The 23649-nt window shown below is 43.7% G+C and overlaps 1 protein-coding gene across 1 annotated transcript in view; it reads left to right on the forward strand.

The window, feature by feature from the left end:
* The window catches only part of ITK (IL2 inducible T cell kinase), a 72979-nt gene extending 57412 nt beyond the window's left edge, over positions 1-15567 (forward strand). Inside the window, exons 9-17 of the mRNA XM_004453527.4 lie at positions 295-377; positions 2200-2333; positions 2740-2814; positions 4499-4670; positions 7940-8156; positions 9015-9079; positions 9167-9285; positions 12359-12516; positions 12982-15567. Of these exons, the coding sequence (XP_004453584.1) occupies positions 295-377; positions 2200-2333; positions 2740-2814; positions 4499-4670; positions 7940-8156; positions 9015-9079; positions 9167-9285; positions 12359-12516; positions 12982-13053 (1095 nt within the window). The 3' untranslated portion in view covers positions 13054-15567. The remainder of the gene's footprint in view (positions 1-294; positions 378-2199; positions 2334-2739; positions 2815-4498; positions 4671-7939; positions 8157-9014; positions 9080-9166; positions 9286-12358; positions 12517-12981) is intronic.
* Positions 15568-23649: the final 8082 nt, after the last annotated feature.

Raw genomic sequence — 23649 nt, forward strand, 5'->3', positions numbered from 1 at the left:
GCGATGTGGAGGTGAGGGTTGGAAAATACCTGTAGAGTCTAGTGCGTGGTGTGCTCCATAAGTGAAAAGTCTGAATCTATCCCTGTTCACTGCTATAAATCAGCACTAGAACAAGACCCCACACATGGTAGGTGCTCAAGAAATTTTTGCCATATGAGTGAATGAAATGGTGGACGTTATCACTGAAAGTCTGCTTTATGCCAGCTAAATGACTGCCTTTTCTCCTTTCCTGGGCAGGGGGAGGAAATCAGTTTCCTAGGATCACTAACCTTCCATTCTTTCTAACCATTCCAGGGCAAAGAAGGAGCCTTCATGGTACGAGATTCCAGGACTCCAGGAACATATACTGTGTCTGTTTTCACCAAGGCCATCGTAAGGTATGGTCCTAACTCAGCTCAGCAATGTGGGAAGAGACCCTTCCAAGGGAGGCGAGCAGTATCAGACAAGGAGAAATGTAGAATAGTCACTAGAAATTGTAGGTTGTCCCTGTTCCCTCTGAGAAGGGAAGATTAAGCCCATAACTGAAGCCCCACAGCTGGAAAGTGAAGAGCTGTGGTCGCCAGGTCCTCCTTCCCGTTGGCATCCCTGAACACAGAGCTCTAGAGAAATACAATGCCTGGCCCTGAATTTGATGAACTTATAATTTAATACATGGAGTGGCAAAAAAGATACTTCTGATTGGAAGTGAGAAGCTATGAATTCTAGTCCCGGCTTTGCTAATAAATCTACCTACCATTTATTGAGCCCTTACTAGGTGCCAGGAACTTTACAGATATATTTCCAAACCTTAACAAGTTATCGCTAAGCTCATCTCTTGTGGAAGAAACTGAGTTTCGAAGGGTTGAGGGCTTATCCCTAAGGCAATGGGGCTTGGTGGCCAAAACCTATCCATCCCAGGCCGACTATGTGGTCCTCACTGCCCATCTGTTCCTATCTGGGCCTCAGTTTCCTTCCTCATAAAACAATATCTAATAGTCTACCCAGGTCTCAAACTATCTTCTATTTAGAAAATTAGTAAGAACTCAATAGTTTGGCAATAACCAAAATTCAGTAAGAATTAAGAGAGGAGAGAAAAATAATTAAGGTGCCCTTAGGCAATATTTGTTGTAGGATGGAGGCCATGAGCAAAACCTGGAGGAAGGTGGATTTAGGGAGCTGGTGAGGAGGAGGGAGCCGGGGATGAGAAAGAGGATGACATGCATCACAGGAGGCCATGCCTCTGCCATGGACAGGGACAGCAAGGAGAGTGATCTGTAACTCCATATCGTGTAAAGGAGAAAGGAGAGATACCGTGTGTGGGGGGGGTTTCCCCGAGACCACTCCCAGCTTCTGTGATTCTCCAGGAGGACTCGGGACTCAGCATGCAGTCACATGCATTGCTAAAATTTATTACCGCAGAAGGATACAAAGCAAAGGCAGCAAATGAAGAGGCACAGGAGGCAAAGTCTGGAGGCAAGCAGACACAAGTTTCCAAGAGTCCTTGACCAGGGGAATCACAAAGAATGTGCTTAATCCTCCCAGCAATAAGTTGTGACAACACAAGTACACAGTGTTGTCTACCAGGGAAGCTCATTAGAGACTCGGCGCCCAGGATCTTTACTGGGAGCTGGCCACATAAGCATCCTTTTTCCTAGCATGTACCAAAATTCCAGACTCCCAGACGGAAAGCAGGTGATCCAGAAGAAATTGTTTGGACAGTGTAGGCATGGCAAACCACTCTTAGTTGGAGAATATAAGAACCCTCTCGAAATCCAAGTTCCCGAACGCCAGCCAAGGGCCAACCTTGCAAGCAGGTCTTCCTAAGCACAGCAGTCAGGCTTGCTATGTTGCCTCCTTCCTGCACAAAGTCAAACAAATATGATACTTCCTCAATTTATGCTGACAAGTAGTTCTATCCGTAGAGTAAGGAAGGCGAGCATGGGGCATAGATGACACCATTCCCCCATTTTGTGGCCATGGGACACACAGAACCAGTCCATCATGGTGCTGTTTCCAGCTGGTCTAGACGCAGCCTGAGTCTCTCTTTACACGGCACTACTAGCACCCATGGCCAACCCACCCAGATGGCACACAGGCTGAAATGTACCTTCCATCCTTGTGAGAGCTTAAGAAACAAAACGAATAGGAATTTGATACCAGTAGATATTTGTGGGTCTAAACATTGTTTCTTAATAATCATCGCCTTATGTTCCATTTAAGTGAGAACAATCCCTGTATAAAGCATTACCACATCAAAGAAACAAATGACAACCCCAAGCGATACTATGTGGCTGAAAAGTATGTGTTTGATTCCATCCCTCTCCTCATCAATTACCACCAGCACAACGGAGGAGGTGAGTGCCAAGGTCAAGGCCTGGGGTGGGGTGGGTGGGAGTGGGGGTCCTGCCCTCACTGGGGAACTCCGAGAAAGTGGCAAAAGCCCAGCCTGATTTCTTCTTGTCAGACAGGTTGACCATAAATAAAAAGTAAATACACAAATAGAAAGGATGCCAAATGTTTGATTATATCACATATTTCCCATTAGAAAATTCTGGTGTTGAAATCATGGAATTTCACCACCTGCCCACTTGTTTATGAATATTTTCAGAGAGGGGTATGATATCAGTGTTTGGGCTTTGGGTTTGTTATTTGGAATTATGTATGGCATCAGATGATATATTTTTTTTCTGGGTGATTTAACTAGAACAGTTGCCACAGTAGACCTCTAATCACTACCTGTAACTTTTTAATCAACCCCAGGCCTGGTCACTCGACTCAGATATCCAGTTTGTTCCTGGAGGCAGAAAGCGCCTGTCACAGCAGGGCTGAGATACGGTGAGCAGTATATTCCAGAATATTGTGCATTTGAACAAAATATCAAGTTCTTCAAGGTCAAGGACAAACTCTGCATGGACTTTCCATGAGCCTAACTCTTACCCAAACTTAAAATGATCATTAAATGGGTACACTGTATATCTGGAGATGACTTGAGCACGTGAACATCCGCAATGTGTGTAAGAGAAGTGCATATATGAGCATATTTCTCAGGGTCAAATCAGTGTCCATTGGTTTCAGTTAAGAGCTCATCAATGAAGACTTTATTGAGTAACTTTGTACACAGCACTCTACTAATGTTCAATATTAGAACAATATTAGAAAGGAATGGCGTAGCACTTTGTTCCTACCCATCTTCTAGAACTTTTGTGTCATCTAATTTGTTGCGTATGGGTCTATTGTAAGGGCGATGGGGTGGCAGCACAGAGGTGTGTTGGTTTGCACAGCAGCATTTTTTTAAAAATTTGTTCCACATGCCTTTAGACAGGGCATCCATCTCCAGTGGCACAGCCATACTATTCCTTCTTTTCCTACAGAAACTACTTCCATCTATTTTTTTATTATCTGTCTGGAATCTAGAGACATTTGAGTTTGCATCCCCTGGTTCAAACTGCATCCTGGATGAGGGGAGGGACAGTATAATTTTCATTTTGTTTCTCCTACATCAGCAGCTCTCAAACCTTGGTGTGCATCAAAGCCGTCAGGGATGCTTATTAAAAATGTTGATTCCTGGGTCCTGCCCAGTACTTACGCCAACCCAGTCCCTGGGAGTCGTGTCCTGATCTGCATTTCGAACAAGAGCCCTGGGTGATTTCGATGAGCTGTTTAGAGGGCAGTGCTTTGAGAAACCCGGCCATGGGCTTTTTATCCTACACAAGCACCATGCCTGGCACACAGTAGATACTCAATAGCATTTGCTGCTGAGTCTCTGCCTCAAAGAGGTAGAACTGTGATTACTTACGATACTGGGCCAAGGATCAAGGACGGACAATGACTCCTTATGAAAAGAAGGTTATGCTAATAACTGTAGAATCCTGATGTCCAGATTGGATGGGATCTCAGAGATTATCTGGACAGCCCACTCAGGCCGCTGATGAGAGAACTGAGACCCATTTTTCTTTGCTTATTTAACATTTATTTAGCCCACCATGTGTGAGGCACTGTACTAGGTCGTACATCTGTGCAAGCCCTCTTTAATTCTATCCCCACAGCACTCCCACACCCATTAATGCCTAGCAGAGTGCTGCATACATAGTGGAGGCTCTGGGTGGGTAGATGGATGGATGGATGGATGGATGGATGGATGGATGGATGGATGAATCCACAGCTCAAATAAAATTTGCTCTATGTGAAAAATGATCATAGAAATTTACAATCAGGTATAAGAAATTATTATATCTTAAAAGAACCCTGTCATTTACTTTCTTTACTATCTTGATTAATGCTTTCTTCCTTCCCCTTTCATGTAACCTCCCCACAAATATTTTTCATGTTTTAAAAGAATATTTAAAAAAGATTCTAATTCTATCTATGATGGTTCTAAGTCTAGGGCTTATAACATTGCCTATCTTTGGGTTCTACTGACGAAAGGCTAAAATTCTATACAGGGCTATATAGTCTCCTGGGAGCCCAAGGCCCCATATCTTTTACTTACCTACCCTGGAAAATGGTTTTTCTCTTCCAGGAAAATGGGTGATTGATCCCTCGGAGCTCACTTTTGTGCAGGAGATTGGCAGCGGGCAGTTCGGGCTAGTGCATCTGGGCTACTGGCTCAACAAGGACAAAGTAGCCATCAAAACCATTCGTGAAGGGGCCATGTCAGAAGAGGACTTCGTAGAGGAGGCAGAAGTCATGATGTGAGTGGCCAAAGGAAGGATATGCAAAGAGGCCCTGGGGAGGGTGGTCTCGACTATTTCATTTAAATACCATTCTAATGCCACCTTCCTGCTCAGAGCCCTGCAGTGGACTCCTACTGCATGGAGAATAAAACACAAACTCCTCACCATGGCCGAAAGGACGCCCCCATGTTGTGCCCCTCCATCTCCTCCCATCTCTCCCTCCAGTCCAGGACAGGCCAGTCCCACTGGCCTCCCTCCTTCCCCACACACACCCAGCCAACTCCCTGACATCCTTCAGTTCTCAGCTCCTATCATATTCTCTGAGAGGCCTTCAATGACCGCTCTGTCACTCCAGACCTCCCTATCTGAAATACTATATATTTTTAGGTATGGTTATCTTTTTATTTAATTTTTAATTTTTTAATTTTTGTAAATTAATAGATCACAAGGAATGTTACATTAAAAAACATATAAAAACAAAAAACATAAGAGGTTCCCATATAACCCACTCCCCACTCCCTACCACATCATTTTTGTAAGTTGTATTTTTTTGAAGACACATACATCACAAAAAAATGTTACACTAAAAAATATATTTTTTATTATAAACTTTATTTTTAGTCCAGTTTTAGGTTAACAAAAGAAAACTGCAATGAAGGTACAAAGAGTTCCCATATACCCACCCATGCACAGTTTCTCTATTATTAACATTTTAATTAGTGTTGTACATTTGTTACACTCGATGAACCAATACTGATTCACTGTTTGTAGTTAAAGGCGATAGTTTAGAGTTCACTCTTTGAGTTGTACAGTTCTATAGGCTTTCACACATGGGTAATGTCATGTATCCATCATCACGGTATTTAACAGAGTAGTTGCCCTAAAAATGTCCTGAACTCTACTTACTCATCCTTCCCATCTTCCCCCTTCCCCAAAACCATGTCAACCACTGATCTATTTACTGCCTCTATAGTTTTGCCTTTTCTAGACTGTCACATAGTTGGAGTCATACAGTATACAGCCCTTTCAGATTTGTCTCTTTCATGTAGCAATATAAATTTAAGTTTCCTACAAGTCTTTTTGTGAACTGATGGTTCATTTCTTTTCATCACGGAATAATATTCCATTGTATGATACAGATGTGACACAGTTTGTTTATCCATTCACAGTTGAAGAATAACTTGGTTCCTTCCAATTTTTGGAGATATGAATAAAGCTGTTATAAACATTCATGTGCAAGGGTTTGTGTGGACATAAGTTTTCTACTCCTTTGAGTAGATGCCTAGGAGTACAATTGCTGGATCATATGGTGAGTCTATGTAAGCAACTGCTTTGTAAGCAACTGCCAAACTGTCTTCCAAGGTGGCTCTACAAGTTTGCATTCCCACCAGCAATGAATGAGAGTTCCTGTTTCTACTGTGTCTACTTTTTTTTTTTTTTAAAGATTTATTTTTATTTATTTAATTCCCCTCCCCTCCCCCGGTTGTCTGTTTTCTGTGTCTTTTTGCTGCGTCTTGTTTCTTTGTCCGCTTCTGTTGTCGTCAGGGCACAGGAAGTGTGGGTGGCGCCATTCCTAGGCAGGCTGTTCCCTCCTTCGCGCTGGGCGGCTCTCCTTATGGGTGCACTCCTTGCGCGTGGGGCTCCCCTACGCGAGGGACACCCCTGTGTGGCAGGGCACTCCTTGCGCGCATCAGCACTGCACATGGGCCAGCTCCACATGGGTCAAGGAGGCCCGGGGCTTGAACCTTGGACCTCCCATGTGGTAGACGGACGCCCTAACCACTGGGCCAAAGTCCGTTTCCCTGTGTCTACTTTTTATAACCTGGTTTCCCACTAGATTGTAAACTCCACAAGAGCAGGAGATTGTCTGTTTTATACATCATATCCCTGGCATCTAGCAGAGTATGGCATATGGGGATAACTTGGTAAATAGTGGTTGAATGAATAACATCTAGGAAGGGATTTCATGAGCCAAAAATGTAGTAAAAGAAAAAAAAGACTGGTTGTTGGAGTCAAGTTGTCACTGATGCACTTGGTAGACCAGTAATGATAATCACTAACATTTGAATAATGCTTTGCAAGTTGCAAAGATCTTTTCACAAACCTTTGCTCACTCAATCAAATCCAGATTTGACATTTTGGACCAGATAATTATTGTGGGGACAGTGCAATGTAGGATATTTAGCAATATTCCTGCCCTCTACCTACCAGATGCCAGGAGCATCGTCCTCCTCAGTTGTGACAACCAAAAAAGGCTCCAGACATTGCCAAATGTCCCCTGGGGGGGAGGGATTGCCCCCCCAGTTGAAACTCTCTAGTCTAATCCATTTCTCACAATAGCCCTGTGAGGCATGGGTTGTGTTTTTTTTAAAGAATTATTTTATTTATTTCTCTTCCCTCCCTCCCCTCCCCCCCATTGTGTGCTCTCTGTGTCCATTCGCTGTGTGTTCTTCTGCGTCCACTTGCATGGTCAGGCGGCACTGGGAAACTGCGTCTCTTTTTTGTTGCGTCATCTTGCTGCATCAGCTCTCCATGGTGTGGCGCCGCTCATGGGAGGGCTGTGCTTTCTTCACGCAGGGCAGCTCTCCTTTCAGGGCGCACACCTAGCACATGAGGAACCCCTAGAGGGGGCGCACCTGTGCAGCACAGCACTCCTTGCGTGTGGCAGCACTGCACCATATGGGTCAGGAGGCCCTCAGGATCTAACCCTGGACCCTCCATATGGTAGACGGACGCTCTATCAGTAGAGCCACGTCCACTTCTCGAGGCATGTTGTTATCACCTCCATTCTACAGACTGGGAAGGCATTCAATTCACAGTGGAAGGGAATCAAACAAAGTCTTTAGGAGACATATTCCATGTTCTTCACCTTATATCTATGAACCCACACACCTCAGTTTCCCCAGGACAGTCCAGTTTATGCCTGTCATCCCGAAGTATTGATAGTGCCCTCCTTCAATTGTCAAAAGTGTCCCAATTGAATGCTCAATTATATGGCTATCTCCAATAGGAGATATTGGAAAGGTATAAAGAGATGAAGCCATTTTTTCTTATTGCTAGTAGTGATCAGTCCCATGCAATGCAAAGCATAGACCCACTCCTTCAAATGCCTGATTGCAATGAACACAATCCAGTGATTTTGGATTTTGTTTTAGGGAGGGGATAGATTTTGTTTTCAAAACCATGAGTTGGATGAAGTGACCATCAGGTGTTTGGATGCCATAAAGTGTCTAGTACTTTTAGGAGACTGAGTTTGAGCCATCTCACCCCTTGCCTTTTTCCTCCAGGAAGCTCTCTCACCCCAAACTGGTCCAGCTCTACGGCGTGTGCCTGGAGCAGGCCCCCATCTGCCTGGTGTTTGAGTTCATGGAGCACGGCTGCCTCTCTGATTACCTGCGCAGCCAGCGGGGGCTCTTTGCCATGGAGAGCCTGCTGGGCATGTGCCTGGACGTGTGCGAGGGCATGGCCTACCTGGAGGAGGCATGTGTCATCCACAGAGACCTGGTAAGAGGGTACGGGGGATGGACAAGCACCTCTAGGTCCAGGAGGAAGGGGCGTGTCCCCCTGAAACGTAGCCCTATGAAGACTGAGAATGTAGCAACAAATAGCAAAGCACAGACCATCTCCCTTTCCCTCTCAACTTTTTCCTTCCTCCATACATTTTGGAAAGTTCTAGTGGGAAAACGTTGCATGAGGAAACAGATCTGCTCTAACCCAGCCCTATTTCTAGCTGTGTGCAGTCCTTTCACCCTCTGAGTTTCCCTTTGCCTTCTTTTAAAATGGAGTCCATAATATCGAAATGCTCCTCCAATGCAATGCTCTGTGATACTAACTAGGAGCCAGGCAGTCTTGCTACTGAGAAACTGTTTTAAGAATATTAACAGGGGAGCTGCTGTGGCTCAGGGTTTGAGCACTGGCTTCCCACTTACAAGGTCCCAGGTTCAATCTCTGGCCCTGGTATCTCAAAAAAAAAAAAAAAAAAGAATATTAACAAACTCCAAACAAATGGGAGACACTTTCTTCATGTCATTGCTACCGTTAACCTTTCCTATCATTTGAGGTTTCACTAGAGAATATTGTGGATTAGACAATACCAAGGATTGCTCTTCTAATTAGGACCCCAGGAATAAAGATAAAAGACCAAACTTAGCTCCTCCAGTTATAAAGGCTCTTATCCATTAAACTTTCTAGCTAACTTCCAGCAGGCACTTATGAAACTTAATTCATGTTTGTAAAGCTCCTTCATGCTCTTGCACAACATCCTATAGGAAAACAAAGGACTGTGATTACAGGAGACTCCTTAATTACTGGATATCCACCAACACTTTTCCTTTTACTCTTATTTGCCTGTCTCCTCTCCAGGCTGCCCGGAATTGTTTGGTGGGAGAAAACCAAGTCATCAAGGTGTCTGACTTTGGGATGACAAGGTAATAAGAGGATGTGGTGACAGCAAAGTCTTGGGAAGGGGAACCCGGGGCCCTGCACATAATGTTTTTCCTCCACCCTCTTTGCAGGTTCGTCCTTGATGATCAGTACACCAGTTCCACGGGCACCAAATTCCCAGTCAAGTGGGCATCCCCGGAAGTTTTCTCTTTCAGTCGCTATAGCAGCAAGTCGGATGTGTGGTCGTTTGGTAGGTGTCGTCTGGGCGCTGCACCCGCGTGATTTGGAACTATGTGTGGGCGAGCTGTTTCCTTTGTCAAATGTAGGCAAACTCACTTGTCCTGAAGGATTGACATTGAGGGCATCCCACTAAGAGCCTGGGTGTAAAATCTGCTCTGAAAAGTATGAAGGGGTTCTCATTCTAAAACATATTCTTGGAGATCTTCAAATTAGGAGATGAAAATAAAAGTGGAAACTTAGAATTCAGGTGGCAGCTGTTGTAAGGTCAAGAGCTGAGGAAGTCACAATGTAAGAATATGAACTCCTAGAGGACAGGGGCCATGTTCTGTCCAACATTATATTTCCATGCACAGCCCTCAACAAGCATTTTATTCATTCCTTCCACAACAATTTATTGAGCATCTCCTATAGGCCAGGAGCTAAACTAGATGCAGAGGATGGACAGGACAGAAAAGAATGACTCTTATTCTCCTAAAGCTAGATTTTAGGGGCTAGACAATCACATAAATATAGAAACACACATAAAATAAAGTCAGGTGGTGATAAATATGTGCTATGAATAAAATAAAATGTAGTAATGGGATAGACAGTGCCTGGGATGGGGGGAGACCTGCTGTGGTTTGGAAGGGGATTCTTGAACTGAAACTTGAATGATGAGAGGGAGCCATACACATTTGAAGAACTGGGGAACAGTGTTCCTGACAGAGGAACCAGCAAGCTCAAAAGTTTGTATGTCCAAAGAACAGGGTATACTGACTTAGGCAATGAAGTTGGCAGGCCATGGTAAGGAATCAGAATTTCTAATTAGTGCACATGGCCATGAATGAATGAATGAATGGTTGATGTCAGTATGGCAGGAAGTATTGAATATTCTTGATGAATTTTTCATGTCATCCTCACCCATAGTTCTTGCATACTAATGTATGCAGAAGAATATACTGGACAATCTCTTTAATCTGGATTGCAAGAAGGGTTATACTTTGGACAGGAACTAGTTGACATTTGATTTTGCCATTCTATATGAAGGGAAAGATTTACTAAGTGTACTGACTACTAGTAGAAATCAGAGGGCAGCTGCCTAATTCAATCATTTAGGAGAGCTAGTTTTAAAATCTTCTCCAGAATTTTGGACTATCTACTTCCAACATCCAAATGGTCTGTTAATTATAAATCTTGATCTGTTCCCTAAAATGGGGCCCCCTATTCACCAGGCCAAGCTATGGCTTTGTTAGCTAGGTTTACATTACAGAATGAACTTGGAAGTAATAAAGCTGCACTTTACAGCATTCTCAGAAAACTCTCCTTTCCCCACTGCATTTAACTAGGCAGGTTAGGTCTGATGGGTAGCCATCTCACTATGGGTGGCAAAGCCAGTCATACTGCACCCAACCCAGGGCCTCATAAAAAGGTGTTTCGAGCAATGACCACTTTGGCACATTCACCCCCTGACTCTGAATGGATTTATTCTGCACCAGCCTGGGAATGTTCTGCTGCTGGTTTTAATTAGAGGGTTGGGTTGAAGTCCATCCCTGCCTAGGATGTGTCATTTGAAGAGAGTCCAGAGATGAGGCTGACTGATGTATAGAGCATAGAAAATGTTCAGTGCATAAAGTGTGAGAAAACCGGGGAGACGAGTCTGAGAAATGGAGACCTGAATGGGCTGGGAGTTTGATGTCTGCCTGAAGGCCACTGGACCTTGTCAGACATCTTTTTAAGTTTTGCCCTAATTAGCTGTGTTATTTGGAGTGAGTGAAATAACCTCTTTGGGGCTTATTCAGTTTTGTCATTTATACATTAGAAGGTTTGCATTAAAGCAATTGTTTTCAAACTGTTTTTTAGCAGCACAATCCCCTTTTCAAAAGAAATCTCACTAGCTTCTGGCATATTGGGGAGCTAAACAGCTTACAGTCAAGTTCTGAATTTCCAAAACTCCTGAGAAATTGGGATTTGGTAGCTCTGGGTTGAGGCCCAGAATCAGCCATTTTTAACTTCTGAGGTGATTTTTATGCAGATGTTATGGGGATCACACTTTGGGAAACTAAGCCTTACAGTTCTGTGGGTTATACCTTGAAATCCACTGGATTAGCCCATTGCAAGCTCTCTTTCCACTGACATCCTGTGACTATATTAGTATATAAGGAATCTGGGTGTGGTGTTTCTGTTAAAGGTAAAAAGGGAAAAAGGATTAAATCCAAAGTCAAAAATGGACAACCTGAATATGTATTTTGTTTGGAATACATATTTTTTTCCTCATAAAAATGTAATAGTTTATTTTCAGAGCAGTTTTATTTTACAGAAAAATTTAGCAGAAAGTACTATAGTTTCAGAATAGTTTCAACTGCCCTTAAAATGCCCTGTGCTCCACTTACTTGTCCCTCCCCCCACCCCAACCCCAAATCCCTGGTAATTACCAATCTTTTCACTTTCTCTATTTTGCCTTTTCCAGAATGTCATATAGATGGAGTCATCTAGTAAGTAGCCTTTTCGGACTGGCTTCTTTCACTTAGCAAAATGCATTAAAGGTTCCCCCATGTCTTTTCGGGGCCTGATAATTCATTTCCCTTTATTGTCGAATAATATTCCATCTACATGGTATTCTCCAAAATCAAAAAGAGTGGCCAAAAGTTGAGTTCACATTTTTAAACTCTCAATTTCTGACTTCTTTTTAAAAATCAGAAAATATGGCAATCCTGAAGACTCATTCCCATGTGCCATAGGTTGGATGGAGCCAAGTTGCAGCTGTCCCCTAAGACAGAACTTCTGATCTCCAGCTCTCGATGCTCCTCACCAGTCCCTATCATATCACACCCCACCCACTCCCTTCATTTACGTCATCTGGAGTTTATGTCTCTCCAACTTTTAGTTGTAGATATTTAAGTGAGAGAGAGTGAAGGGCCAAGCTTGACCACGAAGAAGGTTGGGAAATCACAGTTGTTCAGAAACAGGTGGGCTTGAAAGTGTACTTCCTCGAGAGAGGGGCAGGAAACGTCATGCCAAGGAGTCTGCAATTTCTAGAGGTTCTCTTGTTGTTTGCTGTCTGTGGACTTCATCGTTACCTGTGCTGTGCACACCTTTTCTCGTAGGTGTGCTGATGTGGGAAGTCTTCAGCGAAGGCAAAATCCCATATGAAAACCGAAGCAACTCGGAGGTGGTGGAGGACATCAGCACCGGATTTCGGTTATACAAGCCCCGACTGGCCTCTTCACATATCTACCAGATCATGAATCATTGCTGGAAAGAGGTCAGTGGAGGAAGTGGTTTCCCTCTGCGTTATAATCTACAAGTCCATGGTCTGCCCCCTTTCCTGGAGAAAGGAATTCTCTGTTCATGTTTTGTTACTGTATTTCATTTTTGTGCTATTGAACACTTACTTATGATGTATTTGTATACATGAATTTATTTAATTCTCACAACAATCTTATCCGATGGATATTATTATCATCCCATTTTACAAATGTCCTAACTCAAAGCGGTGAAATAACCTGCTCAAGGTCACATGCTTATGAGTTTAAAGCCGAGATCCAAAACCAGGGCATCTGATTCCAGAATGCCTGCTGTTAAAAACTAGGACAACATGCTTCCAATACAATATATATGGAAACACAAAAGTCAGCAGAGTATCGCTATTGAATTCTGGTTTGTTTTTGGATTTAGCCTTGACACACGGGTACAAGGAACTCACAGAGCTCTTTCCTCCTCTCTCCAGAGACCAGAAGACCGGCCGCCCTTCTCCAGCCTGTTGGGTCAACTGGCCGAAATCGCAGAAGCGGGACTTTAGCAGAGAGACTCAGTGCCTGGCCATGGGCAGCAGACACTGAAGGGGAGAGCAGTCCTCCCGGCACGGAGCATTACCACTGCCAGAGGCAGCCCCGCCTGTGCAGGCCGCGCCGAGCCGCCCGGGGCAGCGCCCTGTCGGAGGCCGGGCCGGGCAGGACCGCGGGCCGCTGAGCGGGCAGCAGGGCCGGGGGAGCGGCACGTCCCGCCCTCCCTCTCGCCTTCGTCAGATGCGGTGCGCAGACCTCAGCCTGACCGCTTTCAGTCAGCACTTCTTGTTCTTTTTAGCGAAACGGAGAGACCAGGAGTAGAGCCCAGGTTATTTTTGTTATGATTTTTAAACACGAGTCTAAAGTGTACGGGCCAAGGGAACTTGTTATTTGACTCAATAACATAGTAGAGCAGGATGTGGGGGCCAAGGGAACAGAGGGCAACTCCTTTTCTAAGAAAACTAGTAGCTTCTTTGAGGTCAGAAAGCGGGAGCGCCGCTGCAGTGACGCCGGCAGTCGTGGCTTCCGGCCGCGGAGGATGACGGGACTGCCGCTCACCCAGAGGCCGGGGGCTCTGAGGAGCAGCTTCGCGAGGTCTATGGCGTGCACTGCCACCTCTCTTCCTAAGGGAGCATGGTAAGCGCCGTGGGGTGGCCTGGATAAACAATTCCGATCCCGCAGTTGGGGCGTCGGGTAGCTGGCGTTGGGTTGGGGACGCAAGGGGGCAGCTGACGGTGGGGAGCACGCGAAGAAAGGCCTTAGGTTATCACCGCTCAGACGCTCCCCTCTGGTACTCAGCGAGGCAGGTGACTCTGCCTCTCCTTCTGCACAGAACTCTTCTGCAGGAGGAGTTGATGATCACTTGTGAATTCTGACTCTGGCTGAGGCCTTGAGCTCCTTCTTTTCTGGCCCCCAGGATTCAGCCCCCTCTCTCTGCACCATTCTACCCCCGTCAGTAGAGGACCTCGTTGTGCTGCCGCAGGGCGGCCCTCCTGAAGAGCAGTCCCAACTTGTTTAGTCCCAAGGGTTTTGCAGTTTTAAAGTTGAGACTCCAAGGCTCCTGAAATTCTAGGATAGGAACAAGGAGTCTGTTCTTGGAAACTGAGTCAGGCACTCAGTTGGTGCTCCCAAGGTACATAGGATGCCTACTGTGGATTGAGCACTTAAAATATGGGAAATGTAAATATACAGCTCTATGAGCTTTACATGCAGCATCTCGATTTACCCTGAGTTCACATCAATCCTGTGAGACAGTATTAATATTCCCACCTTATAGATAATAGAACTGAAGCTTTAAAAAGGCAGTACACCTACCAAAGTCACAAAATAGCAAGAAGAGAGATGGAATTCTAGCCCAAATCTGACTCCAATGCAGATCTTTATACCTACTCAGTGATGCCTCCTACTGAGGATGAAAGAGGTTGCTGAGGAGATAAGGAGAGCAGAGGGAAAGGGCACAGAGAGCCAACAAAGAAGTCAAAATGGCACCACTAGCGAGCAATGCTGCTCCTGCATGCACCCTTGCAGCTGGTGCTCTGGTCCTCCAACCTGGGAGAGGATCTTCTTTTCTCCTCGTCTGTATCCTCATCTTGGTCATAGTTATTGACCTTGGAGTTACTCAGTTAATTAAACCTCTGATTCTCCCAGCCCAGAGAATCATGTTATGTGAAACCATTTATAGATGAACTTCAGAGCGCTTGAAAAGATTCTTCTGCAGAGCATAAATGCTTCCTTTTGTTCATCACCAACTTTGAGCTGTGATCTTCTTGGGTACTTTGTGAAGAGAGGTATTCCCTGATGTAAGGGAAAATTAATTTTTCTACAGTGTTCAGATAAAGCTTAAAGAAAAATTATCAGATGCTGTTGTTATAGGCTCTTTCTAACTCATGTGATATTTTTACCATCTTGAGGCTCAAATGCGTAACTGTTAACCATAATTATTGTGACACTGGGAGCCTAAGATAAAACTCTGTCATTCAGAAGATGATCTTACTTAACCCATCCAACATTATCCCTGTTTACTTTTTGGCATTTGGTACATTCTCTTTTGGAGCCCTTAATTAAAGATGATCTCTGGGATGTTCAGTCTAGAAGGAAACATCAGAATTAACTGATCTCTGTGGTCTAGTTTGGAAAATTCCCCTCCATATGGCATTATCCTTTTCAAGCTTAGATTCATTGAGGCCTTAACTGAACAGTGTAGATGGTTCAGCTCCCAGTGTCATATTCCACAAATATGGGCTTCCTTCCTGATTCCTCTCCCCCACCCCCACCCCCCGTTTTGAAAACAGTGCCTTGTGTTCGCAGAGAATTCCCTTACACACATTTTTGGTTCTCGTCCTGTTGTATAGATCTTGCATTTTGCATCTTTTGATACTTTATTTATATTTGGTTAGGATGAAGTATTTATTAGTGTATAGTCATTGCTAATATACAAAATACAAATGATACAAATATCTCTTCCCTTCTGTAGAGTGCACTAAATTAAAGGTTGGGTATAGCAAATAAAGACTGTATGTTTGTTTGTTTGTTTTTCTCTCTATTATTTTTTTAATGTTATGTTCAAAAAATATAAGAGGTCCCTTATACCCCCCCACCTCCCTCACCCCACTCCTCCCATATCAACAACCTCTTTCTTCATCATGGCACATTCATTGCATTTGGTGAATACATTTTTGTTCTGTGGTCATGGCAGATGGCTCCGGAGTTCAGTGCCATGTCAATTTACCCTACTTTGGAGTTAGTGTTCCTGAGTGTGATGGAGTTGGACTCAGATGTGACCTTTCTACACATGTCTCTTCTGTCATTTTTACTGAACCTGTGGTGGTACTGGGATTGGGGTTACTCAGGAGACCTGAATCCCTGGACTGTCCATTTGACAGCCAGGCCCTGAGCCTCAGCAGACTTGCAAGGCTGTATGTTTTAATAAATATGGTGTATGTAGCCTGGATTCCATATTTATCTAAATACCAAACTCCCCAAAGTTTTTCTTAAGTAAAAAAAAATTGATTTCATGATGTCATCTTCTATAAAATGTCATGTAAAGACTACATATCATTCAATAGCACTCTTTGAACAAGTCATATCAAATGATTCCTGTGTGTCATACACTATGCTAAGTTCAGTAGAAACAAAGATGAAAAATGCACAGTCTTTACTTCCAAGAAACTCTTTGTCAAGTTGGGATGGCAGATACATAAAGATGTAAAGTTATAATATACTGATTAGATCAACAATAGAGATGTATGAAAAAAAAAAAAAGAGAGAGAAGCAAAGAGAAAAATGGATGACCTCTATGATGGAAAGGGTGACATCATTTAGGGAAATGTCCTAAAGCCTTGCTACTCAAAGTGTGGTCCCTGGACTAACAAGCAGAAGCAATAGCAGGTGGATTGGCAGCATCGCCAGCTTGTCAGAAATGCAAATTCCCAGGCTTCCCTACAGGCGTACTGAATGAGTCTGCATTTTTACAAGATCCATATGAGAGCATATGCACATTAAAGCAGCACTGTCATAGAGAATGTAATGTCTGAGTTTTGAAGATGAATTCTGTTTTTTTAGGCAACCAAGTGGGCAGGGGTAAGACAAATGCCTTCCAGGTAGCGGGAACAACATAATGTATTGGGAAGTGATTTTTTCAGTGTTGAGAGAGAGAGGGAGAATGTTCTTGGCAAAGGCAGGGAGTATACAGGTAGAAGGGAGGGCAAGATGAACCTGAGGCTATATCTGTAGGCAAAGTAAAAGACCAAGAATTTGGAAATTTACTCTTTGGGTAGGGAAAGATGTCCCTGCAGGGAAAGAAGGTCAAATTTGCATCTAGGAAAGTACTTTGGCAGCAGAGTGGTGAGTGGATTTTAGAGAGGCAAAGATGGTGGAAGAGAAACCAATTTGGGAAAGAATTTTGCCTTGTTCCTAGCATCAGATTATTGTCATTCTCATTCACTGCCATCTGCTCTGTAGGTGACAAGTGGAAATTCTGAGTTCTTCAGTTATTGTTAGGCAGCATTGAATAGCTGTTTCCCTTTCCCACTAAAATCCCATGAAATAAAGGCCATGTTAAAGTTTGGGTATGCTGGATACTTCCTGCATTCGTAGTTCACCAAAATGCCCACATCCATGGCAGGCACACTTATTGCCCAAAGGACCACCAGGCCTGGGTCAGCAAGCCTTCTTAGGACTCCTCTCTGGGCATGGCTCCTACTGGGGAAACCTCTAAAGCAGAGGTGGATGAAGAGATCAGCTTCTCAGAGGATTTTCCCTGCAGACTCTATTCTCCCTGGAATCCCCAAACACCAGCTGACCATTCTGAGGAAGAAATGCAACATACTCCAGTCAGCAAGATGGGGAGTGTGTGTCCAAATGTGCAGAGGGAGCTCCACATACCCTCATTGGAGGAGTCAGGGAGGTGATCTGGTCAGAAGAAAGGGTTAGACAGGTTGTTGCTGCATTTGCACAAAAGTACATGTTTTTACTTTCGATTATGTATTTCTTTTGGGCAGCGTGAGGGAGATGCTGGGAATGTGGTGCACCAAAGAACCCTCTCCAGAGCCCCAACCCCTTGGTGCCAGCATAGTGTGTGTGTGTGTGTATAAGTATGTCTTCAATGACTATGAGATTCTCCCCAAGGGTTAATGTGCAGTTGGCTTGTATGATAACAGAATCATACAGATACTGCTAGAAAGAAGTTTAGGGATCATCATTTGCATAATATATTTTAAACGGGTTACCACTCACTTGCAATGTGCTTGGCAATAAGTTAGGTGCAGGGTCTAAAATGATGAATAAGATATTTTACCAGTGAGGAACCAAACTTTTCACACCCAAATTAGGATAATTCAAAGGGGGTTTAGGTACACAGACTATTTACAAAGGTGTGGGCAGGGCACAGAGAAACCACAAGAAATGACATAGAGGAAAATAGGAGCTGAGGAGCAGTTACCACCCCTAGGTCTGAAGGGATGAGGAGAAGGAATGGTCTCTGGAACATGGGAGGAGGGTGGCCTGGAGAAGGTTGCCTCGTGAGGAACAGTGACCTTTAATGAGGAACTGAGGAAGCTCAAGGTGACATCACAAGGAGGAAGTCAGGGAAATAAATACCCTGACCCCACCCTCATCCCTTCCCCTCACCACGTGCTGGGGCCTCTTACTGGCAGAACCAACTGGAAGCCTGATAGGGTGGTCCACAGGGGCCAGTCTCCTGGGGCAGAGAGCAGTGTGAGAGGGTGAGCTGGATCTGGAGGAGCTAAGAGAAGGCACCTACTGTAGATACAGCCCTTCCTCTAAGAGGTTCTCACGCTAGTAAAAAAGCCCTTCACATACACAAATAACTGCAAGGAGCTGTTGTGGGTTCTCAGATGGAGCTATAGTCACAGTGAGAGCTCAGAGAAAGGAATGGAAAACCTGAGGGACCAGGGAGGGCTTCACAAAAAAAGTGATATTGAGCTGCATCTTGAAGGCTAAACAAGTTTCCAAGGAGGACAGGGGCTGGAAGAATATTTCAGGCAGAGAAACTAGAGTGCATAAAAGCACATTGTACGCCCCAACCTCTCCCCCTAAGGCTAAGGCCCAAAGTCAACGAGTACCAGCTACAGTCACAGGAGAGGCAGTTGAAGAAGCCAAGTGGATTCTGATTCACCATCCTCTGGGTTCACCCTGACCCATTTCTGTCTACACCTATCTAGAGCTATTGCACTGTCCAGTCCCTATTTATTTTTTCACAGACTAAGTTTGAGTAGAAATGTCTATAAGCTGAGACAAGTAACATAAACATAAATTTGCCATCTGTTTTGTATTCTTAAAGCACTTTCCCAGCTAGGACCATGCTTGATCCCTACTGCAGCTTTGGGATGTTAGCAGGGCAGAGATGGGTCTCACCTGACAGAGAAAAATAACAGCTGATGCAGAGAGGGTGACTGACACACCTGTTGTAACAGCACAAGTGAAATTAAACTCAGACCTGCTTCCAAGCCCAGAATTCTTCCTACTCGATTACACCAAAATTCAAATCATGTTAATAATTAATAATTAATAATAATAATAGCTCCCTTTTTTTTTAGCACTTATTACATATCAGACCCTTTGCTTAAGTGTTTTACATTTCTTATTTCATTTGACCTTCCTAAGAACACACGCAGCAGGTACTATTATTTTCTCAATTTCACAGATGAGCAATGCGGGACTCAGTAAATTAGGGATATCACTCAAGGTCCCACAATTAGTAGGTGACAGAATGGGGGCTTGAACGCAGGCCTGTTTGTCCTACATGCTCTCAGTTCTTCTGTGGACTATTTATAGGGTCATCTATCTTAGCCTCTGAGAACACAGTGCATTCTCTTTGTACCTCAACCCCACTGTACTTCGGCTACATTGTCACATTCTAAACCCCTGTCAGAATATGCTCTGACCCTACTTATCAGTCCTTATCCAAAGCTACTGCAAACAGTTCTTGTTTAAATAAAGATGAAATGTTCTCTGCTATCAAGTTATGTGTTAAAAGACCTGACCTTCAGCAGAGGACAGTTATCCAGAAGTTGTGGGAAATGAGTAAAGTGAGGGAAAGAGGGCAGAAAAGGGAAGACGTAACTTCCAACTGGCCCAGGATGGAGCTGCAGTGTTTCAAATACAAAACAGATCTTAATTTTCCACCTATAAAATAACATAATCTTAGGATTTGTGAGGGTAAAATGAGGCCATATAAAGTGCTTAGCATAGAGGCCTCCCTACCCTCCAAAAAAAATTCAGTAAATGTTAGTGTAAAATATAGGCTTTAAAATTTATTTTAGATGCAAAGAAAAGGATAGGCAACCCAGTTACCCATGGAAGGAACTGGGGTCTGGGTCCAGCCCTACCTTGGGAAATTCTTCCCTTTTCTGGGCCTCAGTTCTTTAATCTGTAAAATGAGGTAACTCTGAGCAATTGGTCAGATTTTATCTAATGGTTATCAATTGTGTAACTCACCATCAAGTTTCTCTTTTCCTGCTAAACACAAAAATGTGTAGAACCAAATGTGTCTGCTTATTGTAGGAAGCATATAAAGAGGTTTTTTTTGTATTATTCATTTGCATTTGCATCTATATTTGAATGTTCTTCCTTCATCCTTTTTGCTTTTGTTACATATTTTTTTTAAAAGATTTATTTTTATTTATTTCTCCCCTCCCACCCTCATTGTTTGCACTCAGTGTCTGCTAGTCTTCTTTTTGGAGGCACCTGGAACCAAACATGGTACCTCCCATGTGGGAGAGAGGCACCCAATTGCTTGCACCACCTCTGCTCCCTGCTTGTTATGTCTCTTAGTATGTTTCCTCATTGTGTCTCCTCATGTCATCATCTCGTGGCGTCATCTTGTTGTGTCAGCTCACCACACCAGCCCATTGCATCAGCTCACTGTCTTGTTCGTCTTCTTTAGGAGGCACTGGGAACTGAAGCCAGGCATCCCAAGTGGTAGGCAGGTACCCAACTGCTTGAGTCACTATATTTTTTAAAGATTTATTTACTTATTCCTCTCCCCCCTTGTTGTTTGTGCTTGCTGTCTGCTCTCTGTGTCTGCACCTCTTCTCCCCAGGAGACACTGGAAACTGAACCTGGAACCTCCCATGTAGGAAAGAGGAACTCAATTGCTTGAGCCACCTCAGCTCCTTGCTTTGCTGTATCTCTCATTGTGTTTCCTCTTTGTGTCTCCTTGTTGCATCATCTTGTTGCATCAGCTCACCATGCCAGCTCGCTGTCTTGCCAGTCCTCTGCAGGAGGCATGGGGAACCAAACCTGGGACTTTCCATGTGGTAGGCAGGAGCCCAATCGCTTGAGCTACATCCTCTTCCCCAAATATATTTTTGGAAAAGGTGGCATGTTGATAAATACTTTTATCCAGTTTGGAAGAAGGGAAATGAGGATGTTTGTAATAGCAGGTAAAAGCATGGGTCTTGGTTTCACTACCGGGGCAAGTTATTTAGCCTGCCTTAGTTTTGTCAGTTATAAAATGGGACTAATGATCTTACTTTCCTCATAGGATTACTGTGAAAATTAAATGAGGTAATGCACTTGGTATATGTTAGCAATAAATATTGTTATTTACATTTTCTCTCTCCAGAACAAATTTCCATGTCCATTCCAGATACTCCATTACTAATTTCAATGAAGCAGGGTCTGCTGATGATTTTTAAATGAAGATGATTTACATGTTTTAAGGGATGTGAGCCTTTTCTAAAATCAAGGCAGTGTTGCTACACATAGAAACACAATGTATGGGCCACAGCTTTGAAAGTGGCCAAGCAATTCTAACTTGGTAGCTGCAATCCTCTCATTGTCAATGGTGCAAACCAATGTAGGACTCAAGGGAAATCAGAAGGCAGTAGACAAGACAACTACAAATTTCACTGACTAAGTGGAAACTAAGATTTCTTCTCTAATTATTCATTCAACCCATTTTTATTGCACTCCTATTACCTACCAGACACTGTGCTAGGCTCTGAGGGTAGTGGGGAGCAAGACAGACACAGTCACCTGTTTCTTAGATTTTATGTCCTAACAGTGGGGTGCAGGCAAGTAAATGGACAACTGACACAGCTTAATAAGTGTCATGACGGAGAAGCCCAGGATGTTATGTGAACATCGATAACGGACATCTAACCCAAACATGGAGGGATCATGGATGGCTTCTTGGAGGAGGTAACATCTATGTGACCACTCAAAGGATAAGTAAAAGTTAGATAAGCAAACTGGGGGCAATCGTAGAAGAGGGAGAAAGGAAGTGATCCAGAGCATTCCACGTAAAAAACCTGGCTCCTGCAAAGGCCAAAGGCAAAAGAGAACACAGCAAGTTTGGAGAACTAGAAGAGATGCCTTTTAATGGAAGTATAGTGAGCTAGTTCACAAAGAGAACAGACTAGAGAGGGAGGAGTCAAATCATGAAGACCATGGTAGACTATGGAAAGGAGTTTGGGCTTCATCTTTGAATAGTGGGGGTACTGAAGTGCCTTAAGCCAGGGAGAGACATGACCTCAGTTTTTTTTTTCTTTAAAGGAGCTTCAGATTACATAATGTCCTTTGTTTTAACTCATGCAATTTTCCACATATAGGGAACCTGCAGCATATTCATGCCACTGCATTTTATAGATTGATAAACAGGTCACTCCTCTGTTAACTGCAAAACTAGGATCAAAAAGCAAGTCTCTGGATTTCTAACACAGTGGTTTCGACAAGTATATGGTATATGGTGTATGGCCAAGTATATGGCTTCTGCTATATAAGTAAATAAAATTCATGGGTCAGGGAATTATTGTTGCCTAAAATCTAACCAAATATGTACATAATTTGGTATTTTTGTGTTGTTGTTTTTCAATAACTTGTTCCAATTAGTGAAAAGACAGAAAAGGAACAATAGAGTAAGATACATCTTCCAGAAAACTGCAATATCCAAAATAATACACCTTTGAGAATGAAATCTGATTTACTGGGACTTTCATTGTTAAGTATTTGAAATCACATACTCAAAATCACAAGGATCAAGGTTGAAAACAAAAAAAAATTTTTTTAAGAAACCTCAGTTCCGTTTTTAAAGCCAACCTCCACAAATACACCCACAGCTTTCTCACATGGCACCAGAGACAGAAATGTGTATATGTGTGTGTGTGTGTATATAAATCATCCTTCTGAAATAGGAATTTAAATTAGAACGAGTGATGTAACATCCAGCCATGGCGGATCATGACTTCTGTGCCTTGGAAATTACGTGAGATCAGTGAGAGTCAAGACTTCCATAAGGTCTTCCCACAGACTTGAATTACGTGGCTCAAGTGGTTGAGCACCTGCTTCCCACATGGGAGGTCCCAGGGTTCAATCCCTGGCCCCAGACCTTTTTTTTTTAAATCCCTTAATAGGCATAGCAGAGTGGTTAAGTATAAATGTGTGAGTCCTAGGCAAACATGGAAGAATGGTTTCCTTGAAACGGGACTTTATCCCTTCTAACTGTAGACCCTTTAAATTGTCTCAAATATGTTCAAGTTACTTACCCTGTGAGGTAGGAAGGGAGTCTCATGACAGAGCCTGGAGTCTCAAGGCACAGACTAGGCACAGCGGGACTTGAGTCTGGGCTGAAGGCCCACCAGGCTGCATCTCAAAGAGAATTGTTTCCCTAGAGAGCCAGAAACCTTAGGCCTTGAAAAGAAGCGTGCATTTCCTTTCAGTTCCTTCTGGGCCCCGGGCATTGCTTCCTGTTGCCATACATTTTCCTTTTTGTTCATTAGCCAGTTCTTCATGGATGAAGGTTGGGGCAAGTCCCTGCTTAAGAGGTAGTTAAGGGGATTCTGTCCAAGGGAACTGAAAGGAGATGGGGAGTTTTTCTCTAGCTGAGCAGTAGCATTAGGGACTATCCTCAACTAGTGGAAACGCCCCCCACTCCCAACTCCCAGGTTTACTTTCTATCATTTCCCTCTGTCCCTTTTTTTCCCAGTATGTCTTCCAGATAACTTATGCCCGGCTCTTCTGGTAGACGATAAACTCTAAGAGGGCAGGGACCCTGTCTTTTCTACACCAGGGCATACCCAGCCCCTGGCACGGTGCTTGAAACAATATGGGTGCTCAGTAAAGGCCGATTAAATAAATGAGCACTTGGA

This window comes from Dasypus novemcinctus, chromosome 2 (assembly GCF_030445035.2).
Source record: "Dasypus novemcinctus isolate mDasNov1 chromosome 2, mDasNov1.1.hap2, whole genome shotgun sequence".
Lineage (NCBI taxonomy): Eukaryota > Metazoa > Chordata > Mammalia > Cingulata > Dasypodidae > Dasypus > Dasypus novemcinctus.